Genomic DNA, 26688 nt, shown 5'->3' with positions numbered 1-26688 from the left:
ACTTTATAACAGTAGGGAGACTTTTCCAATAGTTGAAGTGTTTGGTTTCTTAGCCAATTCCAATATGGGTAATATGCTTTTTTTTTTTAATAGATCTTTATTGGAGTGTAATTGCTTCACAATACCGTGTTAGTTTCTGTTGCACAACAAAGCAAATCAGCTTGGCCTGAGTATTGCTTTTTTTTTTCACTTGAAGACCTTCGCTTTCACAAAAGCTACAGACAGTATAAGTAACATTGAATTACATAATGTGCTTGTTTTCTAAGTTCTTATGTAACACTAACATTGGCTTACAAGGATGAGTTTTCAGTTCTGTTTCTATTTTAAAGTTACTTTAAAATTTTTAGTTATTTGTTTTTTTCTGAGTATATAAGAAATACATCCATTACTTTAAAAAAAAGACACAAAATTAGCGAATTATAAAATGCATTTGTTTTCTCACCAATAATTTATTTTAAAATGTAATTATGATTGTCAATGAACACGTTCTACTTTTTCTTCAGATTTGTAAGTTTTATGTACTGAGACCATTTTGATAAAATCTATTAACTATTAGAACGTAAACTGTTAATTTTATTGTCAAAACATCTTAAAATTTTACGTCCTGGGTACAAAGTTTGACTTAAAATTTATTTTTTTAGGGAAATAGTACAGTGATGTACTAGTTTAAGATTATTAGAACAACATGGGTAGGAATAAATATTACTATTTCATAAGATCACACTGGGTGAGTTTTTCAGAAGCATAATAATTAGAGTTGCACTTGAAAATACGTTTCTAAAAGGGAATGTTAACCTAATTGAGTGGCATTTCTCACAAATATTTTTTAAGTTAACAATGTAAATAAAAATGTGAAATACACATAATTATATATCCTAAAGCTATTAATATTACACTTAAATTTTCATGTTGGTTCATGGAAGATATTTAAACCTACAAAGAGAGAAAAACATGGCACAATGATTAGATAAAGCATTAAATAATTACAGATATATTTAGTAACGTACAACGAAAACGTTCAGTATTTATTTCAGCCTGCTAGTTCAGTTCTTGAGCTGTGGAAATAGAGTATGTATTTGTGTTTGCAGCCTGACGTTTCCATGCTCTAGCTATCTGATTCTGAGTTATTTTTGACTCAGTTATTTGGCAAGTTATTTTTTTTTAATAGTGTTTTTTAAAAATTTATTTATTTTTTTGGCTGTGTTGGGTCTTCGTTGCTGCACGCGGGCTTTCTCTAGTTGCGGCGATCGGGAGCTGCTCTTCGTTGTGGGGCGTGGGCTTGTCATTGCAGTGGCTTCTCTTGTTGCGGAGCGCGGGCCCTAGGCACGTGGGCTTCAGTAGTTGTGGCTCGCAGGCTCAGTAGTTGTTGCTCGCAGGCTCTAGAGCACAGGCTCAGTAGTTGTGGCACACGGGCTTAGTTGCTATGCGGCATGTGGGATCTTCCTGGACCAGGGCTCGAATCCGTGTCCCTTGCATTGGCAGGTGAATTCTTAACCACTGCGCCACCGGGAAGTCTTGGCAAGTTATTTCTGACTAATAAAAATGAATGTAATAAGAGTACCTACCTTGTACACTGTGCTGAATAAATACCAGCTGTCACCATTATTATCCACCATTATTATAATTGCTACTCTTATTATTCTAGTACGAAAAGACATAATTTCTATATGATAGCTTTACAGAATAATTTATCCTTGCTTATAGTTATTATAAGACTAGATACCTTCACAGATGTTGGGTGTTTTCATAATTATCATATTTTTCTGATTGCAAAAAATATATGTTCACTTTTTCTGTGACATACTTTATAAAAATAAAACAATATTTTATGAATATTCTTCCAAATAAACATTTATAGACCTACCCAAATCTTTTAAATAAGTGCATTATACTTTATAGTATATTTGTAATATAACTTTTTAAAACAATTTCTCTGTTGATGATGCATTTGTGGCCACATTCTTTGATTGTTATCAGAGCATTGCAGTATCCTTTGTGACCTTATCTTTATATTTTTGTATCTATGTAGTTTTTCTTTGGACTAGATGTCTACATTGTCTTGCTAGATTATAGGATATATACATTTAAACTATAAATTGATAGCCTCAGCAAGAATTTCTTTGCAATGATATTGGTTTATATTTTACTCACTGCTCATTTCCCCAAACCATTACTAATACTCGGTGCTAGCAGTCTTTTATTATTTTGCAATTTAATAAGTAAACTTTTTTTTTTTTTTTTTTTGCGGTACGCGTGCCTCTCCCTGTTGTGGCCTCTCCTGTTATGGAGCACAGGCTCCAGACGCGCAGGCTCAGCGGCCATGGCTCATGGGGCCAGCCGCTCCGCGGCATGTGGGATCTTCCCAGACCGGGGCACGAACCCGTGTCCCCTGCATCAGCAGGCGGACTCTCAACCACTGCGCCAGCAGGAAAGCCCAGTAAACATTTTTTTTTATTACTTTAGTTTGTGTCTTAAATATTCGGGAGGCAAGTAGCTTTTGTATATTTGATTATTAAATTTTGTTTGAATTGTATATTCATTTCCTTTTCCCAAGTTTATCTTTTATTGATTTTTTTAAAAGCCCTTTTATTTGCATATGTTTTATCTTCTCTGGGTAGCAGATATTTTCTCATGGAGTATTTGTTTTTTACCTTTGCTTATGGCATATTTGCTTATGAGAAGTTTATGTCTTCATTTAGTCAGATCTGTTAGATGTTTTCTTGACAGTTTATGCCATTTATATTATTTTTAATGGTCTTCCTAATCCCAAGATTATAAAATTTTTCATCTCTCAGGAGTTTATTTTTAAGTCTGTTGTGAAAGAATGATTAAACTTTATTTTCTCCCAAATACATAGCCAAATCTCTAATAGCCTCTTATTGAAAAACTCCAGAATTACTATTTCTAGTATTTATATCATTATCATTATTGAACACTTATAACTGTTCGCTTACAACACAACAGTAAGTGCTTTACCTATAATCTCCCTTTTACTTCTTATCATTACCTTCTGAGGTTGGTACTCTACTACATCCATTTTACAGATGGAGAAGTCACAGCACCGAGAGCTTACCAACTTGCCAAATCATGCAGCTAGACAGTGGTAGGGTCAGGAAGTCATGACTGGGATGTAAGTAGCCAAGTTCCAGAACCTCACGCCAATCACCGTGTTATTCAGTTTACAGTTCCGTGGGTTCCTCGTGCCTCATACTGTGGGAGCATTCCCATATTAACAGTCATGTGCATGCCGTCCTCAAGCTTCACCTACTTTCTTAACCTTGACCCTGCCCGTGCTCTCCCTTATTCCCACATCTTCCCGCCTACGTTCCTGCCTGACCAGCAGGGTGAGGAACGATCCTGTCCTCTGTTTCTAATGCTCTTCATTTCTTTAGCCAATATAGAGTAGTAACTCTGAATCTGATAGGCAGTTTGGCAGAATAGGACAGATGTGCCATGGAATTCCAGAACTGAAATTTCTGTTCTTACCAACCACAAGAAGAGGGACAATTTGTGAATCTGAACAAGTTGAGTTGCTTTATGTGCTTATCTCTAATATTAGTTGAATAATTATCACACACCCGGCTCAAATATCACACTAGAATATTACTAAAATTAAAATTTTATACTATATTAGTGTTGCTTTTCAGAATGAAATTTCTTTTTTATGGCTGAGTAGTATTCCATTTTGTGTGTGTGTGTGTGTGTGTGTATGTGTGTGTGTGTGTCTGTCTGTGTGTCTGTGTGTGTGTGTATAAAAAACATCTTTTTCCATTCATCTATCAATGGACACTTTCTAAATAATATACATTAAAATGTTGAGCTCTTCATTAGGAGTGATCAATATGAATTTTTTTGTTGTTTCCTGAAACTTTCTATTTTTTAAAAACTGGTGATTATCTTTGTATCTCTTCAAAGAGCCTCCGTAGGTTCGAACAGTAAAAATGTGCCCTGAACACAAAACTGGCAAAAGCCACGGCAAATGTTGGCAAAATTTGCAACAGAAATGTGATTTGAATGTTACTTTACTGCAACCCTAGTGTCACTTCAGTCTACGTTTCAGAAAAAGCCCAGTTTCCCTCCCTGTGCCTCCAACCTCAGGCCTTTCTCGCCTGACCTCCTGTGTTTGGTGTCTCAGTCTCCAGGAACCAGTATCACTGTGGATATTGCCGTGATGGGCGAGGCTCACGGTCTCATCACCGACCTCCTGGCAGACCCTTCTCTGCCCCCCAACGTGTGCACGTCCCTGAGGGCAGTGAGCAACCTTCTCAGCACGCAGCTCACCATCCAGGCCATTCACAAGCCCAGAGTGAACCCCGTCGCTTCCTTCAGTGAAAACTATACCTGCTCTGATTCTGAAGAAAGCTCTGAAAAAGACAAGCTGGCTCTTCCCAAGGTAGGTATGAATGACATGCTCCTGAAAGGGTGAAACTGTTTCTTCCCATTGTCTCCTGGGCCTCTTTCTTAACACCCCAAACCCACATGGAGATTCATATCAGTGACTCCCCAAAGATGTGTCTGTCAGTCATGGTGACCAAAGTAATGCTAATGTAAACATAAAGACTTCCATCCTTACACGTGATAGCTTTCTGTAATGAAAAAAATTTACCTTTTTGCATTACCTTTTTTTACTCAGACGTTCAAGAAATTTTTGTCTTCTCTATACCAGGATTTGTTCTGTGGGATAAAGATATAGTGGTGATGAAAAATTTAAAAAAAACAGCAGAAATCCCTGCTCTCACTCTTGTGGATTCTGTTTAAAATGCATTGCCTTCTGAAACACAAGATTCCTTTGCTCTTTGATTTCTTAGTATGGTAGCCTTCGTAGTATCCTCATGTCTTTCCCAAACCCAACAAGTTTTGAACTTAGAAAAGCTCTAGTTGATTTTAGATTATTTAAAGTAAAAGATGGCCTTCGTGATTCATATATTTTCTTCTTCTTACTTATAACATATAAGAGTTTTACAGAAGTAAGCTCTAGGGAGTAGGGTTCTGGACCCAGTTTAGACCTCAGTATTACTTAAAAACAAGTCATGCTGAAGACTAAAAAAAAGAATCAGAATTTCAGTGGTCTCAGGTACATCCAGCACACTTATTTATTTGGTAAACAAGCAGCTGTCCTCTGGAGCTGGTAGTCAGTCAGTAACATCTGTGTTCTTGCCATTGTGAGTCTCTTGATTCAGGACGGTGTCCTTCACGCAACTTTGTCAATTAAGTTATTTAAGTTTCCTTCCAACATCTACTTCTCTGAGAAAGATACAAAGGAATGGGGAGAGAGTAACTGATTCCCTTGGGCCTCAAAATAGACATGAAGTCAGTGACAGATTTACAGACAATACTGATATTTACAGTGCTTGACCTTTTCTCTTCCTATTGAATTACTTCTAAGGTGCATATCCAGATCTTTAAGAGATTTTGGAAACTATTTAGTATCAGAGGTCTTCTTGAATCCTGAGGTGCCGTATCCTCACTTCTCAGAGTTTTTACCATCTTCAGGAAGAGCAGACTGAGTCTTTGTTAAACCCTGCCTACACAATTGGTCTCCTTGGAGTAACTGGCCACAAATAAAAATGAATTGAGCTCCTGCCTCTTATAACTATTGCTGTAGTTGTGTTAGATTACCTTTCCTTTGAGTTTTAAGATTAAGACTCTCGTTAGAGGGCCAGTGCTCATGCTGGTGAGCTCAGAACCATGCCTGAGTGCTGATGGTGCCACAGATCCCACTTAGGATATGGTAGGGAAAGAAATAACAAAGAGAGGGTCACAGGTCGACCAGCAGAGTCTTCTGTTAAGAGGAGCTGGTCCTAATGACTTTACCCATTTGCCTGTCTTAAGTCATGTTAACCCCAAGAGAGGTGGTACCTCTTGTGAGTTATACTCTTACCCTTAGCTCCTGTCATTTGTGAATCAAGAAATTAAAAATAAATCAATAAACACTTTGATATAGAGACTACTATTGTGCTAGATGATAAAAATTAATCCATGTCCCACACGAGTGTCTTTTGAGGAAAATCTACTGGTCATAATGACTAACTAACATGATGTGTGTATAGGTGTATAAGCCCTATTGAACTAATATAACTATAAAATTATCACAAAGGTAATTGATTCTCATTTCCCACAATCCCATATTTGTGTAAACATTGAAATGAAGATCCCCAAAATGTTATTTTTATCATATTCATTGATTTTGGCCAGAGTTTCTTATTGAATTTCTGAGTGCCCAAATTTTAGATAAATGATATTCAACCAATGTAGTTTAATAAATTCACTGCCAATTAAAAACCCATTTTGTTTCCCTATATAGAAGTTAGTGATAGAAAATATGCTTGGTAACAAAATCAACGCTCCTTCTTCCCAGCGCCTGAGGAGGAGTTTGCCCCCTGGTTTGCTGAGACGAGTTTCATCAACTTGGACAACCACCACCTCAGCCACGGGTCTGCCCACTTTGGAGCCTGCCCCAGTACGGAGGGACCGTAGCGCCAGCATCAAACTCCATGAAGCACCTTCATCCAGGTTAGGCAGTGCTCCTGATGGTCTCATATGTCTTGGAGACGTTTTTTTTTCTTACCAAAAATGAGTTATAAATTACAGTAGAAGGGAGGCCCAGCCAGTTATAGTTGGCTGCAGGCCAGCTTTGAAAATGAAAAAGGTGAATGGTTTAAATCCAGAGCAGTATAAGGATTAACATCAGATAATTAGGCTTAAATTGTGTTGTATGACCTTAAGTATAAATGGGGACAGTGACTTGAGGTGACGCCTGCCACTGTCACTTTGGGTGGAAAGGGTGAGCCCAGAATAAAGGTGGGCTAGGTTTTACCTGGACTGAGCTCTACATTGGATCTTTAAATCAAAGGTATCCAACCTGACAGTTGCAAATGATTGTTAGATTTCCCCCAGCCCACCAGAGCAGCTCTCCTGGCATTATTTCAAAGGCAGAAGATCAGATCAAAAAATAGATCATCATTCTAAGAGCACCTAACTATCTTCAAACAGCTGGTAATTTAAGCTTTGTTTAGATAGTGAACAGATGGGTGGTTACCAGAGGTGGGGGGTCGGGGGTAGACAAAATGGGTCAAGGGGTTCAAAAAGGTACAAACGCAATTATAAAATAAATGAGTCCTGGGGATTTAATGTACAGCGTGGTGACTGTGGTTAATGATATTGTATTGTATATTTGAAAGTTGCTAAGAGAGTAGAGATTAAAAGTTCTCATCAGAAGAAAAGAAAATTTTGCAACTCTGCATGTCGATGGATGTTAACTAGACTTACTGTGATGATCATTCACAGTATATATAAATATCAAATCATTACGGTATATACCTGCAACAAATATAATGTTACACGTCAATGGTACCTCAATAAAAATAGAATAAACTTGATTTAGTATATTAGTGATAATTTTCCAAAGTGACTGAAAAGTCAGAGTTACCAAAGCTAAAGGAAAGATAATACAAAGATCTAGAAAGAGTTTTGAAGAAAACATCATCATGAAAGAGGTGCTTTCAGAGGGAGCTACTATGTTTGTCCTTTTCTATTTAGAATAGAAATACCATCCCTTATGTGAATAATAGTTACAAGAACATTTACCACATGATTTCAGGTTTGTGAAACATTTGCATTAATTTTATTAATGACCTGATGACTGAAAAATTACCACATCTTTGTTGAACTACATGGTGGCAATATTAGAAGTGATTTTCTCTTGACCTTGGCTTTGAATATAAATAAAGCACCATTCTGAGACTGGCAAAGAAACGGAAACCTTTCAACTCTTAAGAATTTAATGACGGCTAACTTCTCTTGCTCTGTTGTTTAAAAACATAATTGGTTTCTTCCATATTAATATATTATTGGTAGTCTAATAAACCTATAGAATCAGAAGCAATTTTGAATGATTCTTTCTTCACATATCAGTATAATTCCACTTTGTCTTATTACCTGGACGTTTGTAAAACTTCTAAGCATCACCACAGGAGGATGTTACCCAATCTGTTTCATGAACATTTCCTAAAGTTTAAAATTACAAGTCATTGATGATATTTTCCTCTGAAAATATTGACCACTGTCGACTTCTACTACAGCAAATACTGATAAGTAGTAGGGAATTATAGTTAAATATTCGTTGCTTAAGAAAATGAATTTGTGTTCTCAGTGTATATCTTTATTTTACCAACATACCTTGGCAAGAATGCTCCTTTACTTACTTTCCGTAGAATGACTTTACCAAGAATCCATTCAAGCATTCTTAAATACCACCTTTCTTAGTGTTATTGTTTGTTACTGCTCATCAAATTTCTTTTCTCCTACTTCTGTCTTCTTTTAGTTAAATGAGATTGGGGGCTAACATTGAAATCATCGTGAGGAAGAAGCTTTCAAAAACTTCTATGAGCTTAACTCCTCAAGATTTTGTCATTCTGCTTTATGAAATAAGTACTCATGCTCAAATATTTTCAAAATAGATAAGGAATAGCATACAATCCCATTCATTCTCTTTGTCCCAAAAATACTAATAGATGTCTTGCCTGGGTATGCTTTTTTCCACTGTCTAACTTTACTATTCCTTAATTTCACTATTCTATTAAAAGTCCTGATATAAAATCTGAGAATGGTACAACTTTTTCACCATTATAAAGAAATAAGATTCATTCTGAAGAGAATTTGAGCCCTTTAAGGGAAAACCATGTGTAAGTAAGTAGCAATGGTACCACCATTAAATACAGCTAGTTTGGGTTGACTCATCCTTTGTCGTGTGTGAAAATAGTGAAAAGATAGCCTCAGATCATCTCCAGCCCTGATGATAAACCAAATTTAAAACCTCTTCACTTAGGAGACCTATTCCTAAACCTGCTGACTCATTTCAAAACTGATTTGAGTTTTAGCCTTTGAAGTCTCTTCCCTGTCAGCCCTTTGATTTCTTCCTTTCCATGTCTGTCTTTTCATTGAGGCTCTCTGAGGACTGCAGTGATCAAAGAGTGGGAAGTGAAAAGTAGAAGCAGTCCTCAGCTTATATTCCTTTAGGTACAGAGCTGGATGATTTACTCCTGGGTAGCTTTAAATCCAGCTGAGTGAAAAGACACTGGATTGAGAATCAGAATCTTGGCCCTATCACTCAGAGATGTGTATCCAGAGCCTTGGTACTCACCAGAAGGAATTCTTAGGAAAAAAGGGAACAATGGAGTAAAATTAGGTGGGAGAATGCCAGTAGGTGCTTTAAAAAAAATAGGCTTGAGAGAAATAAAAAAGTCTGAAATAAATCATACTCTAATCGTTTCACGCTGCCCTTGGAACTGACTGACCCCTGCCTCTGTATATTAGGCAGAAAGAACGCTGTAAACTCAGTAAAAGAAACTGTTAGGACCTGGTAAGACTTTTAGGACCTAGGATGATGTTTTTATAGCTAGAACTAAGGTTATAAAATCCACTTTTGTGGAGGGGGGTTGAGATCTTCTACAACAGACACACAGATAGTTTTCCCCTGCTGTGTTAGTGTGGGAAGACCAAGTAGAGGTTTCCCCAAGCTATTTTCCTCTCTGGAATTCAAATCATTACATATTCATGAGATTTAAACAGGAATCAAGACTGTGAAGTTCAATAGGCAGCTGAAAACTATTGCAAGGATCACGCAAAGCAATGCATTTGAAAGTGCCTGTAAATTACAGAGTGTGTATGCGTGCGTGTGTGTATGTACAAACACACACATATACACACACACCTATACATATATTGGTTTGTTATTTTATTAATAATATCCGTTTAATAAATTAATATTTATTATATTCAGAAAGGATATATAGCTGGAATTTTATTTATCTTGAAGTTCATTGACTTCCCATACATTAAAGATGCCCCATTATTGCACTTTATGAAACTTCTCAAAATGAGCATATTTTAAATGTTTTTATTAAAGAAGTATAAGACAGTAGCAGGCAGTTTTTGAGCTAGCTTTCATAATATAACTTTTTAAGATATTAAAAACTAAATTCAGTTAATGTTAAGGTCTTATCTTTTAAAAGTCTACATAGAAAAGTCACAACCCGTTTATTGTACAATGTGCTAAGGAAACATCTAGGCCACATATACGTTACATAAAATTTCTTCACAGTAAGTCTTTTTTTTTTTTTAAGTCTTATAAGTCAATCAATCCAGCAAAAGGAGTTGAAAGAATAGTGGGAGAAGGAAATAATTGGTGTACTTGTCTATCTCAGATTCAAAGTTTTCTTTGATTTTATTGTTTCAAAATTCCAGGCATTTGTGAAGTGTCTAGGATGAGACTTCTAAGAAGGATATGAAACAAACATTATTTTGTAGGCTTTCCTTAATTGTATTTGATAATTGCTGGAGTTTATTCCACATTTCAAATGCTATTTAAAATGAGAAAAGATGAAGTTTTAAAATACCGGGGTCAACAGTTGAAGAAAAGTCGCTCTGAAAAAAGAAAAAGAAAGAGAAGAAATGAGGTAACAAGTGGCAGAATGTCAAATCAGACTCAACACAAACTGATCTCTCCCATTGCTAAACTTACTAATAATAAAGGGATAGAGGAAGTAGCCAACCAATGCATCAGCGTCCTTCCCTTTGAGAGGTCTCAAACTGGTAGTACAACACCCTAAAATTCCTTTTACTCCACGTTAGCACGTGTTCTGGTTTGGACTTAATATGCACGATTGTAAGCAGTGCACACATAATGATCCTTGCACAGAGGATACCACTTTGGTTATAGAACACCTCCAAATTATACCTCATTAATTATACAGCTTTCATGACCCTTTAATTCCATCCATTTCAGGTTTATTTACAAGTGACCCAGAGATACCAAGTACATCCGCTTACAGTGCCAATCTAAGATTGGCTGAAGGTCAAATTGTCCAATTATCCTCACGCAAATGATGGATTTTACCCAGTACCAAATTTATTAATGCTTGAAAGCACACAGGTGTCAGGCAAGCACAAACCAAACACTTTTCCTTTGCAGCGGTCCAAGATTGTCCACATGACTTCCCAAATTCTTTTCTCTCTCAAATTACAATGGATTCTGTTTCAGATTCAGCATGTAAGGTTTTGATCAATGCCTGCAGATAAATTTTGGTTTGGAACAGCTCCAAAATTTATATCCCATTAATTACATGGTGTTTTGTAATGTTCTCCATCCCAACCTTCCAGAGATTTATTGATTCCAGATTTATTTACAGTAATAACCTAGACAGACCAAGGATATCCGGCTAAAAGCATTCCCTAGGTGAAGCCTCACTGTCATTACCTTTCTTCTAGTAAATAGCATCAGTATGTTTAGTAGCAGGTCTGTCATTAGTGTCTACTAGGGGGTTTGGCTCATCATCCCTTTCTTTCCAGGGTATCATCAGTAAAAGAAATGGTAGGTTAAAAGACCTCTTACTAACCTTTTCCTTCACGATACTGCAAAGAGTATTATCTTTGAATGATTTTATAAGCACTTGATTTTTTAATTTAGTTACACCAAGAATAATAAATTAAAAAGAGTACAGAAGGAAGCATTATGCCATTCATATTTAATGTAAGTTCACCTGCATCTTAACTTGTTAACTTGCCATGTTTTTAGAAAATCTGTGAGGAACATGATTGTAGAAGTAGAAAGAGAAGGTGATTGATACCTAGTAATTGGATAAACAGTAGAGCTATCTTTTGTCTTTTGTTAACCCAGAATCCTTAAAGAGTGTGTACTGTATCCCTGCAGTAGAGATTGAATTTAGATAACCTTGTTTGTCATTTGGAAGTAAAGTGGTTCTGTCACTGAACCTGGACCATGACTCAGAAAGTCTACTATGGAAATGATGGTTGGTTCTGGTAAGGTCCGCCCCAATAATTGATGAATAATTTCTTCATTTTTCTTTATACCCTGTCTTTATAGTGCTATTAATCCAGATTCTTGGAAAAACTCAGTGATGATGACTCTCACCAAAAGCAGATCCTTCACTTCATCCTATGCTGTTGCTGCCTCTAACCACGTAAAGGCTAAAAAGCAAAATCGACCAGGTAAGTAACTTATTGGAGAAAGAGCTCATACTCATTGAGCATGCAGTCGTGGAATGAACTAAGCTTCAAGTGTTGAAACACTCAGGTGTGCTTGGTTTGACTCTTCTAAAAAGCAAAAGCCTCAATAACCAACTATAATTACTTAAATTTCCACTTTATATGATGATACAGATTCTTTTAAGGTAGCTGTACCAACTGTCCTATCTTGAACTTATTGAATGAGTAGGAAATCAGTGTCACTGTTAAGGATAATCTCTGGAAGCATCATCTTATAATATAAAAGCTAATGAAGTACTTATCAAATTTCAATTTTATTTTTAGTGTCTGTTAAAAAAGAAAATTATTTTCCGGAAGTATGGTATTTATAAGTTCTAGGTAATGTTTCATTTACCATATGTATTATAATTTTTCAAAGAAATTCTTACTCTGTGTCACTCACCTCCCCCCAAACATAGAAATACAGAAAAGGAGAGGGATTTAAATTTGGAGAAAATACAATTCAGAACCTTTACGAGCCCTTTGAAAAAGCTCACACGACAGCAACCAAAAGACCCAAGAGTACCGTGGGTAGGAGGTTTTCCTTCTCTTTCAAACAGGTACAGAATGAAATTTGATGTCATCTCTCCCATCTAGGATCTGCATGGGGTTTTCCACGATGGTGTCAGTGCACCCCTTGTGCTTCTAAGCATTAGCTTCTCCCTTCCCTCAAGCATCACTTAATAAGTACGTGTGGAGTGTTCACTATCTCTGACACTGAACTAATTTGAGGAAAGCGGCAGTGACTAAACCAGACCCTGTTCATCCTCTCACAGAATTCTCACTTACATGCTAGTCGGGACTATAAACAGATGGACAGCTATTACTATATACGTAGTGTGTTAAAGGCTATGATAAGGAAGTGAGGGAAAACTTTCAAATAACAAAAGAGATATAAAGACCCAACTTGGTGAGGGAAAGCCTCAGCAACTTAAGATTCTAAATGGCTGGCAAAGCTACCAAGAAGAAAGGGAGAGCCCTGAATGCAGAATGGGAGATGAAAGCAGGTCTGTGGACAGAGGCCACACGGGACCCAGGAGCTGTGGTAAGGAGTTCAGGTATCAATGAAGTTTCAGGTAGGAAAGTAAAATGATTTGGAGGGAAGATTACCTCATTTAATCAGAACCTCTGCTGACTCAAAACTGAAATACAGTTTTTGTCAGATTCCATCTCCAAATTGGCCCCCTCCTTGAATCCCAGTTGAGAGTCTGGGTATCTACTCTGACCTCTCCTTCTTGGAATGTTCTAACTCCAAGTTTTCACCTCTCGGTATTGCAGAAAACTCGACTGAGATTTTCAGTAGCTCCCTGCTTAGCTTCTTAATCTTCAAGCAGCTCAAGAATTCCCCAAATGGCTCAAGGGGAAAGCTGCCCTCTTCCCACTGGGCTGTTAGACATTCAAGTTCTGGCTGCCATGGCAGCCCGAAACTCCAATGTTTGTGTCCTCAGCCTCATGACATTACTAAAAGCTCTGTTGGCTTGCCTTCCTAATAACTGCATCCCTCTGCCTGGATTCTTAACCTTTTGTTCCATGCCAATGGTCCGTAAATAACGCTCTGAATGGAAGAACGGTTCACAGGGTTTTGGCTCACCCTTCTGAGGGTCTCTTCTATTTGGAAACCTAGTCTCTCAGAATTGGTTTGCCTTCCCTCGATCGCTTTTTAAATTTTTAACTCAACTTTTCTATTTGTTCTCAAAGAAGCATGGATTTACCACAAACTACTGCATCATAGTCAGAAGCAGAAGTCCTGAAATGGCAGTGTTTCTGTAAGGGTTAGAGAACCAGTACTCACATTCCACTAATATTTCAAGAGACCACCTTGAAATATAAACTTAATTTTAAAAGGAAGGACTAACTTAAGGAAGGACTTCTGTTGTTGTTTCATACATCTAGAAAAGAAAATTTAGTACTTTCTTTCCCCTTTGATCACCCACTTTATACTGGTAACTATTCCTTGAAACCATTTAAGCACTGACTTGGCTTAAATCTCTACTGTTGAGTGTAGGAAGATACTTCCTCCACAAAGTACCATTTTATTGGCATTGCATTACTGAAAGAAACCATGAAAGGTAATCTGATTTTCCAAAAATTAATCTGGTCCTCTCTGCTCGTCAGAAATGTTCATTACTTTTTGTAACTTATAAGTCATTCATGACCTGAGGATTAGAATTGAGCTTTCACTAGGGTCAGGAACAGGACAATGTGGGCAAATACTTAAACTGGGATGGCACTGAGGGCAAATGCAGATGAGCTCAGGAATGCAGAGACTCATTTGGGACCCCAGCAAGGTGGAGGAACTGAATTTGAGCATTCCACATAAAACCTGAGACTTTTGAAGGGGCACTGAAGTGGTTTAATTCAGAAGGACCCCTTGGCTCCCTACAAAAATATGTACAGATAATTTTTGGAGGAAAGCATCACCAGTTAAGGGCTATGCAACCCCAATATATCAAGTTCAAACAAATTGGAGCTTACAGCCAAGATCACTGTAAGCATGCAAGAAAGCACCACGAGTTAGAGATAATAGAAGAAAAAACCCTGTACAGATCTCTAAAAGGGTTGAGATATTTAAGTGCTAAAAAACTACTCAAATGTTTAAAGAAAAACATGAGGTCATAAAAAATAGCAATGAGAGAAGACATAATTGTAGGGCAGCTAAATGTCTTTTGGAAATGTAATCAGGGAAATATGATAGGTTAAATGGCATAAAAGACTACTGAAGGGAGAATTAGTAAACTAGAAGGCAGAGAATGTGAAGAAATTCCATGGAATGAAACATAGATGAGAAACTGGAAAATGTAAAAGACTTTAAGAGATATAGGAGAAGGAATTAGAAAGTGTGATATACATGATCATAGTTTTAGTAGAGGATAGGGAACGTAAACTATTTGAGTAGAAGGAGAGGAAAGAGTAAAAAAATTCAAACATAGACACAAAACAGTGAAACTACAGAACACCAACGATGAAAAGAAATCTTAAAGTTAGCCAGAGAAAAGATACCTTTTAGTCAGTCTGAGAGTTGAACTGTCACAAATAAAGGGTGTCAGAGCGCAGGAAAATATTTTCTTCAAAGTTCTGAGAGAATATAATAGTCAACCTAAAATTGTGTGTGGGGAAAATCTATCTCAGAAGACTAGGAATGAGTTAAAGATACCTTCAGGTAAGTCAAAACCTTACCACCTACCAGATCTTAACTAAAGGAATGTATGATAGATGTATTCTAGAAAAAAATATAATTGCAGAGAAAAAGTCTGAGCTCTAATAAAAATGGTGAACACATAAATTTGAAAACCATGATTCCATCCAGACAAACATTATATGTGTAAATAATAGTATTTCCAGATCTGTGGGTATTTTTAAAAGATATTTAATGGAAAGAATTAAAATATTAGACAATAATAATATGTAACCCGAGAGATGACGTATGAATTTGTGTTCTACATTCTTGTATAGCTCGGAAGACAGGCTCAGATAAGGAAACTGAGGCACAGAAATATTGAGTAACTTGCCCAAGGCCACACAATTAGTCCAGAATTCTTTCTTTTGTCCTAAAGACTTACTAGAAAAAAAATTGAGGATGACAAATTAAGATCATTTAAAATTAGAATTTTGGGGCCTTTTCCTTGGCTGAGGACAAGATAATGAAAGGATTTGGTTTTCTGTCTCTCAGTTTCTTCATTTAGGTAATAAAATTAAAATTCTTAAAATGACCAACATGGTAAAGTCAAGAAGATAGAAATTTAGGGTCAGCATATTCACTGGAAATAACGGAGAAAATGATGGGACAGATGTGAGGAACAGCTTCATATCCTGTGTCCTGCCCCCGGCTTCATATGCCTGCACTCAAGAAGGGCAAAGTGTGAAAGGAAAAGAATGTCCACGGAAGATACCACCAAGGCAGATGGTAGAGATGAGAGCCACGGGAATGGCAAGAGCCTTAAAGTACATAAAAAAACTCCATCATAGATTACTTTGGAAGGGATTTTGCATTGTGCCATCTTTAGACTGCTGTCACAGCAGAGCTAAATATTTATAAAATAACCTATATCCTATGGATGCTGAATTCAACTAAACAAATCCCTGAAAGCCTGCCAAAAGGGAGAAGAATCTCCAGCAAGAATCAGAGAGCTGAAGTTCAATCATACTTCTCCCTGATCAGATGGGCCTTTCTGTTTGAAAGCTCGTTTCCCTGCATAGATGGCAAGGTGGGGTTGATTTCCTAAGTAGGTGTGATGTAAGTGACAGTGGTTGCCACCCAGTTTTCAAGAAAACTGTGGGAAGGGGCTGAGAAAAGCCCCTTTATGTGGCAAAGAGTCTAAGGAAATGGAATTAAATAAAGTGTGCAGAGAATCTAAGGAGGAAAATAAGAAGCAGGAGGCAAAAGAGGTAGGGGGATGCAAGCATAAACTGAAAGAACAGAAACACTGGAAGATAAATGACCTGTTTCCAGACAGGACTAATGAAATCTGTTCTTTGCGCAAATCAAGTAAACAGTGTGTCCTCTGGCTCCATCAGTCAACATTCATTTAAACAGTTGAAACGCGACCAATTATTATGCAGTTACTGATATAAAATAAATGGATGAAATCACATAGGAATCCTTTGATTAAAGCCTAAAAATGGGAGATTTAAATAGAATTTGCATTTTCAATCTTGCTTTTCTATTATGAGTCACTGAATATGTCAAGATGCCTTTCTGTCATTCTGCTTTTATAATCTAATTTCATGCTTATCACATCTGCAGCGAGTAGTCCCTTTCCAGATTCCTATAAGTTTTATGGTTCTTATCATCCTATTACAACTATTACAGATATCTCTACACCTACAAGTTAGACTGAGTTTTGCCTATGGAAAATTTGAAGTGAGAGAGGACTTTAATTATGGCATTGTGATTTTTTTTTTATCTCTATACTTTAGATACTTTTTTGTTTTGGAAAAATATTAGGGCTGTCTATTTTCCTGTGGGTGTGGAAAAGAGGCATGTATTTATCAGGCATACTAGTCCCTTTCTCCTTCAACTAAAACTGAGTTTTACAACACAAACACATGGATTCACTTAAATCATTTCCCTCCAGTATTGTTTATCATCTCCTTTTGATTGCCCAACGTTCCTTGTGTCTTGATACACATTTTCTCCTGTTCTCAGGAGCATGGAGTTAAAGACGCAGTTACTCAAAGGAGTTGGTACTTTAGAACGTTTTAAAGTCATATTTTAAATTTTTAAACGTTTTAATTTTAAGTATTTCACATTAGGGTGGTCTGAATCATCCAAAAGTTTGTATTTCATGTGCCGCGTCTTTTTCCTGGAATCTCTTAAAATTATTCAAATAGAAAGTGAAGATAAATATGTTTGAGAGTGTGAGTATTCATCAGAGTTCCTTCACGTGTGTGTGTGTGTGTGTGTGTGTGTATGTGTGTGTATGAATGTATAGATGTGTGTGTGTAACAGAAGGTTGGGTGAGACTTCAAAGGTCATAAACTTCATCTCTCTAACTTTAGACATGATTATACTTTAAAAAACCTTAGAGAATAATTGGTTTTGAAGACTTACAAGAATATGCTGTCCCTGCGAAATAATTTTATTTGCAATCTCTCCATTCTAGAAAGAGTATTTGGTTATTATCTGCACTTATATCTCTCCATCTATTCGAAGACTAATATATGTAAATATATGGCCATTTCCTATGGCATTCCTAACCCTTTCTGTTTTTAAAACTTCAAGTAAACCATGATAAGGCACACTGTGAGAAATAGTTTGGCTTGAGAAAAAAGAAATTTATATGTTTATACCTTTATCTTCTCACCTACAGAATAAAAATACCCCCGCTCTTCACGGTGTTGCCAAGACCCCTGCTTGTTAGGAGCGTTCAAAATATTTAGCCTAACAGCCCTGCAAAAGCAAAGCGCTTTTCCTCTGTTACAAGGTTTATTTTAAATTTCATCCCAGGCCGTGAGTCCGGAGTCTGAAGTTCTGCTTATTTGTTTAAGTTTAGTTAATCCATGAGTTCCAAGAACTCCAATCATCGAGTGGATTTTTCAATTTGTGTTTTCAGAGTGAATTGCGCATCTCTGAGAGGATCAGTTGGCGGCTATTAAAACTTAGCAATGAAGAAAATCACTCCTCTCGTAAATTACCTTCAGAAAATATATTGTGTCAAGACAGAAATGGATGGTGTTCCCACGGGCTTTCAACGACTCTTAAAAAGTGGTAGAAAACGATCCCCAAACTCACAGTCAGTTACCAAAATAATTAAGGAATTGCCTAAAGCAATTTCATTGCCTGATTTCATTTCATTTGCTTAACAGTAGATTGTTCATCCAGGCAATCATGAAAATTAGGAAGCAGGTAGCTGTTCAGAAGTATTTTCTCTCTTTTCTTCAGTTTTAGTGCAGGCTGCCTTCTCTGTTTGGAGAGAGTAACTTCAAAAGACAGCATCCCGTCCTCAAACCTCAGCACTTGGCAATCAAAGCCAGCGTTTTGTAAAATGTTCACGACCGAGAGTAAACGCAGTTTGGCACAAATGTCCACACTTATCATTTGAGCTTGAGGCCTATTGTTTGATCTGAAATGGATCATATTCCATTGTTAAATGTTTCCTTCAGAAACGACGCGGATCAAAGTACTGTTTGATGCACAGAAAGTAGTTTCACTGAAAACATGGATGGTTAACAAAGCCAGTTGCCTCTCAAAAATGCATCTTCTTCCTTAACATATTTTAAGCAACCAACGCCTGCTAAAAAACTCTGCTCCAGATACATTAATGTTGAAAGCAGTGGCAGATCCCGTTGCTGCTAAAAACCTCACAACCCAAGAGAGGGCAAACACATGAGAAATTGTTAACCATTGATATCATCAGGTCAGAATGCCAAGAAGAAACAAAAATAGGAGGAGAAGATGTTATCCTTCTGCAGAAGACAAATATCATATCATATCACTTTTATGTGGAATCTTAAATAAAAGGGTACAGATGAACTTATTTACAAAACAGAGTCACAGATGTAGGAAACAAACTATGGTTACCAGGGGTGAGTGGGGGAGGGATAAATTGGTAGATTGGGACTGATATATACACACTACTATATATAAAGTAGATTAATAATAACCTGCTGTTTAGCACAGGGAACTCAATACTCTGTAATGGCCTATTTGGGAAAAGAATCTAAAAAAAGAAAAAGAGTGGATATATGTATATGTATAACTGATTCACTTTACACCTGAAATTAACACAGCATTGTAAATCAACTATATGCCAATAAATATTTATTTGCTTTTATTTTTGGCTACGTTGGGTCTTCGTTGATGCGTGTGGGCTTCTCTAGTTGCGGCAAGCCGGGGCTACTCTTCATTGTGGTGCACGGGCTTCTCACTGTCGTGGCTTCTTTTGTTGTGGAACATGGGCTCTAGGCACGTGGGCTTAGTAGTTGTGGCTCTCGGGCTCTAGAGCTAAGGCTCAGTAGTTGTGGTGCACGGACTTAGTTGCTCCACGGCATGTGAGATCTTTCTGGGCCAGGGATCGAACCCGTGTCCCCTGCATTGGCAGGCAGATTCTTAACCACTGCATCACCAGGGAAGCCCTAATAATTAAAAAAAATATAATATCCTTCTGTTTTGAAGTTACTCCAGGACACCAAGTCTTTAACTGAACTTGCCAACATTGCCACTGATTTTTCATGATGATTCATTCCTCGTATTCCATGCTGTGGAGATGCCCGCACTGTGCATCCTGTCTTCAGATGGTGGCACACAGAGGAGACTGGCCCAGTGGCCTGAGTACTCTCCTGGTCCTTACTGAGTTAAAAGGAGTCCAAGGTGAAGCTTAAGAGTTGCAATTTTGGGCGCGCCTCAGGCTATTGCAATGTCATGCTGGTGTCTGCTGCCTCAGACTTGCCCTGCGTTCCGTACCCCTCCCTCCCCCCGCCCCCCCCCCCAACCCGGCCTGAGTGAGCCAGAGTGCCTGAATCAGCTGCTCCTTTAACCCCGTCCTGTCTGAGCAAAGAACAGACGCCCTCAGACGACCTACACGCAGAGGTGGGGCAAAATCCAAATCTGAACCCGGGAGCTCTGCGAACAAAGAAGAGAAAGGGAAATCTCTCCCAGCAGCCTCAGGAGCAGCGGATTAAAGCTCCACAATCAACTTGATGTACCCTGCATCTCTGGAATAACTGAATAGACAAAAAATCGTCCCAAAATTGAGGTGGTGGACTTTGGGAGCAACGGTAGACTTGGGATTTGCTTTCTGCATCTAATTTGTTTCTGGTTTTATGTCTATCTTAGTTTAGTATTTAGAGGTTATTATCATTGGTAGATTTGTTTATTGATTTGGTTGCTCTCTTCCATTTTTTATATATATATAGATATAGATATTTTTTTCTTTTTCTCTTTTTGTGAGTTGTATGTGTACACTTCTTTGTGTGATTTTGTCTGTATAGCTTTGCTTTTACCATTTGTCCTAGGAGTCTGTCTGTCCGTTGTTTTTTTCTCTTTTTTTTTTAGTATACTTTTTAGCACTTGTTATCATTAGTGGACTTGTTTTTTGGTTTGGTTGCTCTCTTCTTTCTTTCTTTTTTTTTTTCTTTTTAACTTTTTTCTTTATAATTATTTTAAAAAATTTTAAATAACTTTATTTATTTTCTTTCTTTCTATTTTTCTACCTTTTCTTCTGAGCCGTGTGACTGAAAGGGTCTTGGTGCTCCAGTTGGGTTTCAGGCCTGTGCCTCTGAGGTGGAAGAGCCGAGTTCAGGACATTGGTCCACCGGAGACCTCCCGGCTCCACGTAATATGAAATGGTGTAAGCTCTCCCAGAGATCTCCACTTAACCGACCAGCAAGCGACAGTGCTGGACACCCTATGCCAAACAACTAGCAAGACAGGAATACAACCCCAGTCATTAGCAGAGAGGCTGCCTAAAATCATAATCAGGTCAAAGACACCCTAAAACACACCACCGGATGCTGTCTGGTCCACCAGAAAGACAAGATCCAGCCTCATCCACCAGAACACAGGCACCACTCTGCTCCACGAGGAAGCCTACACAACCCACTGAACCAACCTTAGCCACTGGGGGCAGACACCAAAAACAACGGGAACTACGAACCTGCAGCCTGCGAAAAGGAGACCCCAAACAGTAAGTTAAGCAAAATGAGAAGACAGAGAAACACACAGCAGATGAAGGAGCAAAGTAAAAACTCACCAGACCAAACAAATGAAGAGGAAATAGGCAGTCTACCTGAAAAAGAATTCAGAATAAATATAGTAAAGATTATCCAAAATCTTGGAAATAGAATGGAGAAGATACAAGAAATGTTTAACAAGGACCAAGAAGAACTAAAAAGCAAACAAATAATGATGAACAACACAACAAATGAAATTAAAAATCCTCTAGAAGGAATCAACAGCAGAATAACTGAGGCAGAAGAACAGATAAGTGACCTGGAAGATGAAATAGTGGAAATAACTACTGCAGAGCAGAATAAAGAAAAAAGAATGAAAAGAACTGAGAACAGTCTCAGAGACCTCTGGGACAACATTAAACGCACCAACATTCAAATTATAGGGGTCCCAGAAGAAGAAGAGAAAAAGGGACTGACAAAATATCTGAAAAGATTATAGTTGAAAACTTCCCTAATATGGGAAAGGAAATAGTCAATCAAGTCCAGGAAGTGCAGAGAGTCCCATACAGGATAAATCCAAGGAGAAACACACAAAGACACATATTAATTGAACTATCAAAAATTAAATACAAAGAAAAAATATAAAAAGCAACAAGGGAAAAACAACAAATAACATACAAGGGACTCTCCACAGGTTAACAGCTGATCTTTCAGCAGAAACTCTGCAAGCCAGAAGGGAGTGGCAGGACATATTTAAACTGATTAAAAGGGAAAAACCTATAACCAAGATTACCCAGCAAGGATCTCATTGAGATTTGATGGAGAAATTAAAACCTTTACAGACAAGCAAAAGCTAAGAGAATTCAGCACCACAAAACCAGCTTTACAACAAATACTGAAGGAACTTCTCTAGGCAGAATAAACAAGAGAAGGAAAAGACCTACAATAACAAACCCAAAACAATTAAGAAAATGGGAATAGGAACATACATATCGATAACTACCTTAAGTGTAAATGGATTAAATGCTCCAACCAGAAGACATAGACTGGCTGAATAGATACAAAAACAAAACCCATATATATGCTGTGTACAAGAGACCCACTTCAGACCTAGGGACACATACAGACTGAAAGTGAGGAGATGGAAAAAGATATTCCATGCAAATGGAAATCAAAAGAAAGCTGGAGTAGCAATTCTCATATCAGACAAAATAGACTTTAAAATAAAGACTATTACAAGAGACAAAGAAGGATACTGCATAATGATCAAGGGATCAATCCAAGAAGAAGATGTAATGATTGTAAATATTTATGTACCCAGCATAGGAGCCCCTCAATACATAAGGCAAATACTAACAGTCATAAAAGGGGAAATCGACAGTAACACAATCATAGTAGGGGACTTTAACACCCCACTGTGACCAATGGACAGTCACCCAAAATGAAAATAAATAAGGAAACATAAGCTTTAAATGATACATTAAACAAGATGGACTTAATTGATATTTATAGGACATTCCATCCAAAAACAATAGAATACACTTTCTTCTCAAGTGCTCATGGAACATTCTCCAGGATAGATCATATCTTGGGTCACAAATCAAGCCTTGGTAAATGTAAGAAAATTGAAATCATATCAAGTATCTTTTCCGACCACAACGCTATGAGACTAGATATCAATTCCAGGAAAAAATCTGTAAAAAATACAAACACATGGAGGCTAAACAATACACTACTAAATAACCAAGAGATCCCTGCGGAAATCAAAGGGGAAATCAAAAAATACCTGGAAACAAATGACAATGAAAACACGACAACCCAAAACCTATGGGATGCAGCAAAAGCAGTTCTAAGAGGGAAGTTTATAGCAATACACTCCTACCTCAAGAAACAAGAAACATCTCAAATAAACAACCTAACCGTACACCTAAAGCGATTAGAGAAAGAAGAACAAAAAAATACCCAAAGTTAGCAGAAGGAAAGAAATCATAAAGATCAGATCAGAAATAAATGAAAAAGAAATGAAGGAAGTGATAACAAAGATCAATAAAGCTAAAAGCTGGTTCTTTGAGAAGATAAACAAAAATGATAAACCATTAGCCAGACTCATCAAGCAAAAAAAGGGAGAAGACTCAAATCAACAGAATTAGAAATGAAAAAGGAGAAGTAACAACTGACACTGCAGAAATACAAAGGATCATGAGAGATTACTACAAGCAACTCTATGCCAGTAAAATGGACAACCTGGGAGAAATGGACAAATTCTTAGAAAAGCACAACCTTTCGAGACTGAACCAGGAAGAAATAGAAGATATACACAGACCAATCACAAGCACTGAAATTGAGACTGTGATTAAAAATCCTCCAACAAACAACAGCGCAGGACCAGATGGCTTCACAGGCGAATTCTATCAAACATTTAGGGAAGAACTAACACCTATCCTTCTCAAACTCTTCCAAAATATAGCAGAGGGAGGAATACTCCCAAACTCATTCTATGAGGCCACCATCACCCTGATAACCAAAACCAAAGATGTCCCAAAGAAAGAAAACTACAGGCCAATATCACTGATGAACATAGATGCAAAAATCCTCAACAAAATACTAGCAAACAGAATCCAACAGCACATTAAAAGGATCATACACCATGATCAAGTGGGGTTTATCCCAGGGATGCAAGGATTCTTCAGTATACGCAAATCAATCAATGTGATAAAGCATGTTAACAAATTGAAGGAGAAAAACCATATGATCATCTCAATAGATGCAGAGAACGCTTTCGACAAAATTCAACACCCATTTATGATAAAAGCCCTCCAGAAAGTAGGCATAGAGGGAACTTTCCTCAACATAATAAAGGCCATATATGACAAACCCACAGCCAACATCATTCTCAATGGTGAAAATCTGAAACCATTTCTCCTAAGATCAGGAACAAGACAAGGTTGTCCACTCTCACCACTGTTATTCAACATAGTTTTGGAAGTTTAGGCCACAGCAATCAGAGAAGAAAGAGAAGTAAAAGGAATCCAAATCGGAAAAGAAGAAGTAAAGCTGTCACTGTTTGCAGATGACATGATACTATACAGAGAGAATCCTAAAGATGCTACCAGAAAACTACTAGAACTAATCAATGAATTTGGTAAAGTAGCAGGATACAAAATTAATGCACAGAAATCTCTTGCTTTCCTATACACTAATGATGAAAAATCTGAAAGAGAAATTAAGGAAACACTCTCATTTACCATTGCAACAAAAAGAATAAAATACCTAGCAATAAACCTACCTAAGGAGATAAAAGACCTGTATGCAGAAAACTATAAGATACTGATGAAAGAAGTTAAAGATGATACCAACAGATGGAGAGATATACCATGTTCTTGGATTGGAAGAATCAACATTGTGAAAATGACTCTACTACCCAAAGCAATCTACAGATTCAATACAATCCCTAGCAAACTACCACTGGCATTTTTCACAGAACTAGAACAAAAAAATTCAAAATTTGTATGGAAACACAAAAGACCCCAAATAGCCAAAGCAATCTTGAGAATGAAAAACAGAGCTGGAGGAATCAGGCTCCATGAGTTCAGACTATAAAAAAAGCTACAGTAATCAAGACAGTATGGTACTGGCACAAAAACAGAAATATAGATCAATGGAACAGGATAGAGAGCCCAGAGATAATCCCACACACACATGGTCACCTTATCTTTGATAAAGGAGGCAAGAATATACAGTGGAGAAAAGACAGCCTCTTCAATAAGTGGTGCTGGGAAAACTGGACAGCTACATGGAAAAGTATGAAATTAGAACACTCCCTAACACCATACACAAAAATAAACAGAAAATGGATTAAAGACCTAAACGTAAGGCCACACACTATAAAACTCTTAGAGGAAAACATAGGCAGAACACTCTATCACATAAATCATAGCAAGATCCTTTTTGACTCACCTCCTGGAGAAATGGAAATAAAAACAAAAATAAACAAATGGGACCTACTGAAACTTAAAAGCTTTTGCACAGCAAAGGAAGCCATAAACAAGACAAAAAGACAACCCTCAGAATGGGAGAAAATATTTGCAAATGAAGCAACTGACAAAGGATTAATCTCCAAAATTTACAAACAGCTCACACAGCTCAATATCAAAAAAAAAAAAAAAAAACCTAATCCAAAAATGGGCAGAAGACCTAAAGAGACATTTCTCCAAAGAAGACATACAGATTGCCAACAAACACATGAAAGGATGCTCAACATCACTAATCATTAGATAAATGCAAACAAAACTACAATTAGGTATCACCTCACACCAGTAAGAATGGCCGTCATCAAAAAATCTACAAACAGTAAATGCTGGAGAGGGTGTGGAGAAAAGGGAACCCTCTTGCACTGTTGGTGGGAATGTAAATTGATACAGCCACTATGGGGAACAGTATGGAAGTTTCTTAAAAAACTAAAAATAGAACTGTCATATAAACCAGAAATCCCAGTACTGGGCATATACCCTGAGAAAACCATAATTCAAAAAGAGTCATGTACCACAGTGTTCATTGCAGCTCTGTTTACAGTAGCCAGGACATGGAAGCAACCTAAGTGTCCATCGAAGGATGAATGGATAAAAAAGATGTGGCACATATATACAGGGGAATATTACTCAGCCATAAAAGTAAACGAAATTGAGTTATTTGTAGTGAGGTGGATGGACCTAGAGTCTGTCTTTCAGAGTGAAGTAAGTGAGAAAGAGAAAAACAAATACTGTATGCTAACGTATATATATGGAATCTAAAAAAAAACTGGTTCTGAAGAACCTAGGGGCAGGTCAGGAATAAAGACGCAGACGTAGAGAATGGACTTGAGGGGAGGGGGAAGAGTTAGCTGGGGCGAAGTGAGAGTGTGGCATGGACTTATATATACTACCAAATGTAAAATAGATAGCTAGTGGGAATCAGCTGCATCACATGGGAAGATCAGCTCGGTGCTCTGTGACCACCTAGAGGGGTGGGATAGGGAGGGTGAGAGAGAGGGAGACGCAAGAGGGAGGGGATATGGGGATATATGTATACATATAACTGATTAACTTTGTTATACAGCAGAAACTAACACAACGTTGTAAAGCAATTATACTCCAATAAAAATGTTTTAAAAAAAGAAGTTGCAATTTTGACTTTCAAAGACATTTATTTAGGACTTAATAACTCTCTTTCTTTCTTAGGTTCCCTAGTGAAAATTTCACCTCTTTCCTCACCCTCTTCCTCACCTCTCCATGGGACCCCTGCCAGCAGCCCAGTCAGCAAAATTTCTGCAGTGCAGTTTCCAGAATCTGCCGATGCAACTGGCAAACAAGGCCTAAGTTCTCACAGGGCCGTAACTTACACTCAGAGTGCCCCTGACCTTTCTCCTCAGATCCTGACTCCACCTGTTATATGTAGCAGGTAAGGAATTCATATTGTTAGCTGGAGTTTAATAATAAAACTAATACTGGTTTTCCTCTTAGGAACACTCACCACCAGTCCACGCACCTCTGTGTA

General features: G+C 37.5%; 1 protein-coding gene across 4 annotated transcripts in view; it reads left to right on the top strand.

Annotated features, from left to right (window-relative positions):
- The window catches only part of PDE3A (phosphodiesterase 3A), a 316494-nt gene that overhangs the window by 249348 nt on the left and 40458 nt on the right, over window positions 1-26688 (top strand). For all 4 annotated transcript variants that reach the window (XM_030841282.2, XM_060306004.1, XM_060306003.1 and 1 more), the window contains 4 exons: window positions 4136-4393; window positions 6359-6513; window positions 11885-12009; window positions 26373-26592. In XM_030841282.2, coding sequence (XP_030697142.1) covers window positions 4136-4393; window positions 6359-6513; window positions 11885-12009; window positions 26373-26592 — 758 coding nt within the window. The remainder of the gene's footprint in view (window positions 1-4135; window positions 4394-6358; window positions 6514-11884; window positions 12010-26372; window positions 26593-26688) is intronic.

This window comes from Globicephala melas, chromosome 10, assembly GCF_963455315.2.
Source record: "Globicephala melas chromosome 10, mGloMel1.2, whole genome shotgun sequence".
Lineage (NCBI taxonomy): Eukaryota > Metazoa > Chordata > Mammalia > Artiodactyla > Delphinidae > Globicephala > Globicephala melas.
The sequence above is the reverse complement of the archived record's forward strand: the minus strand, read 5'-3'. Positions and strand labels throughout refer to the sequence as shown.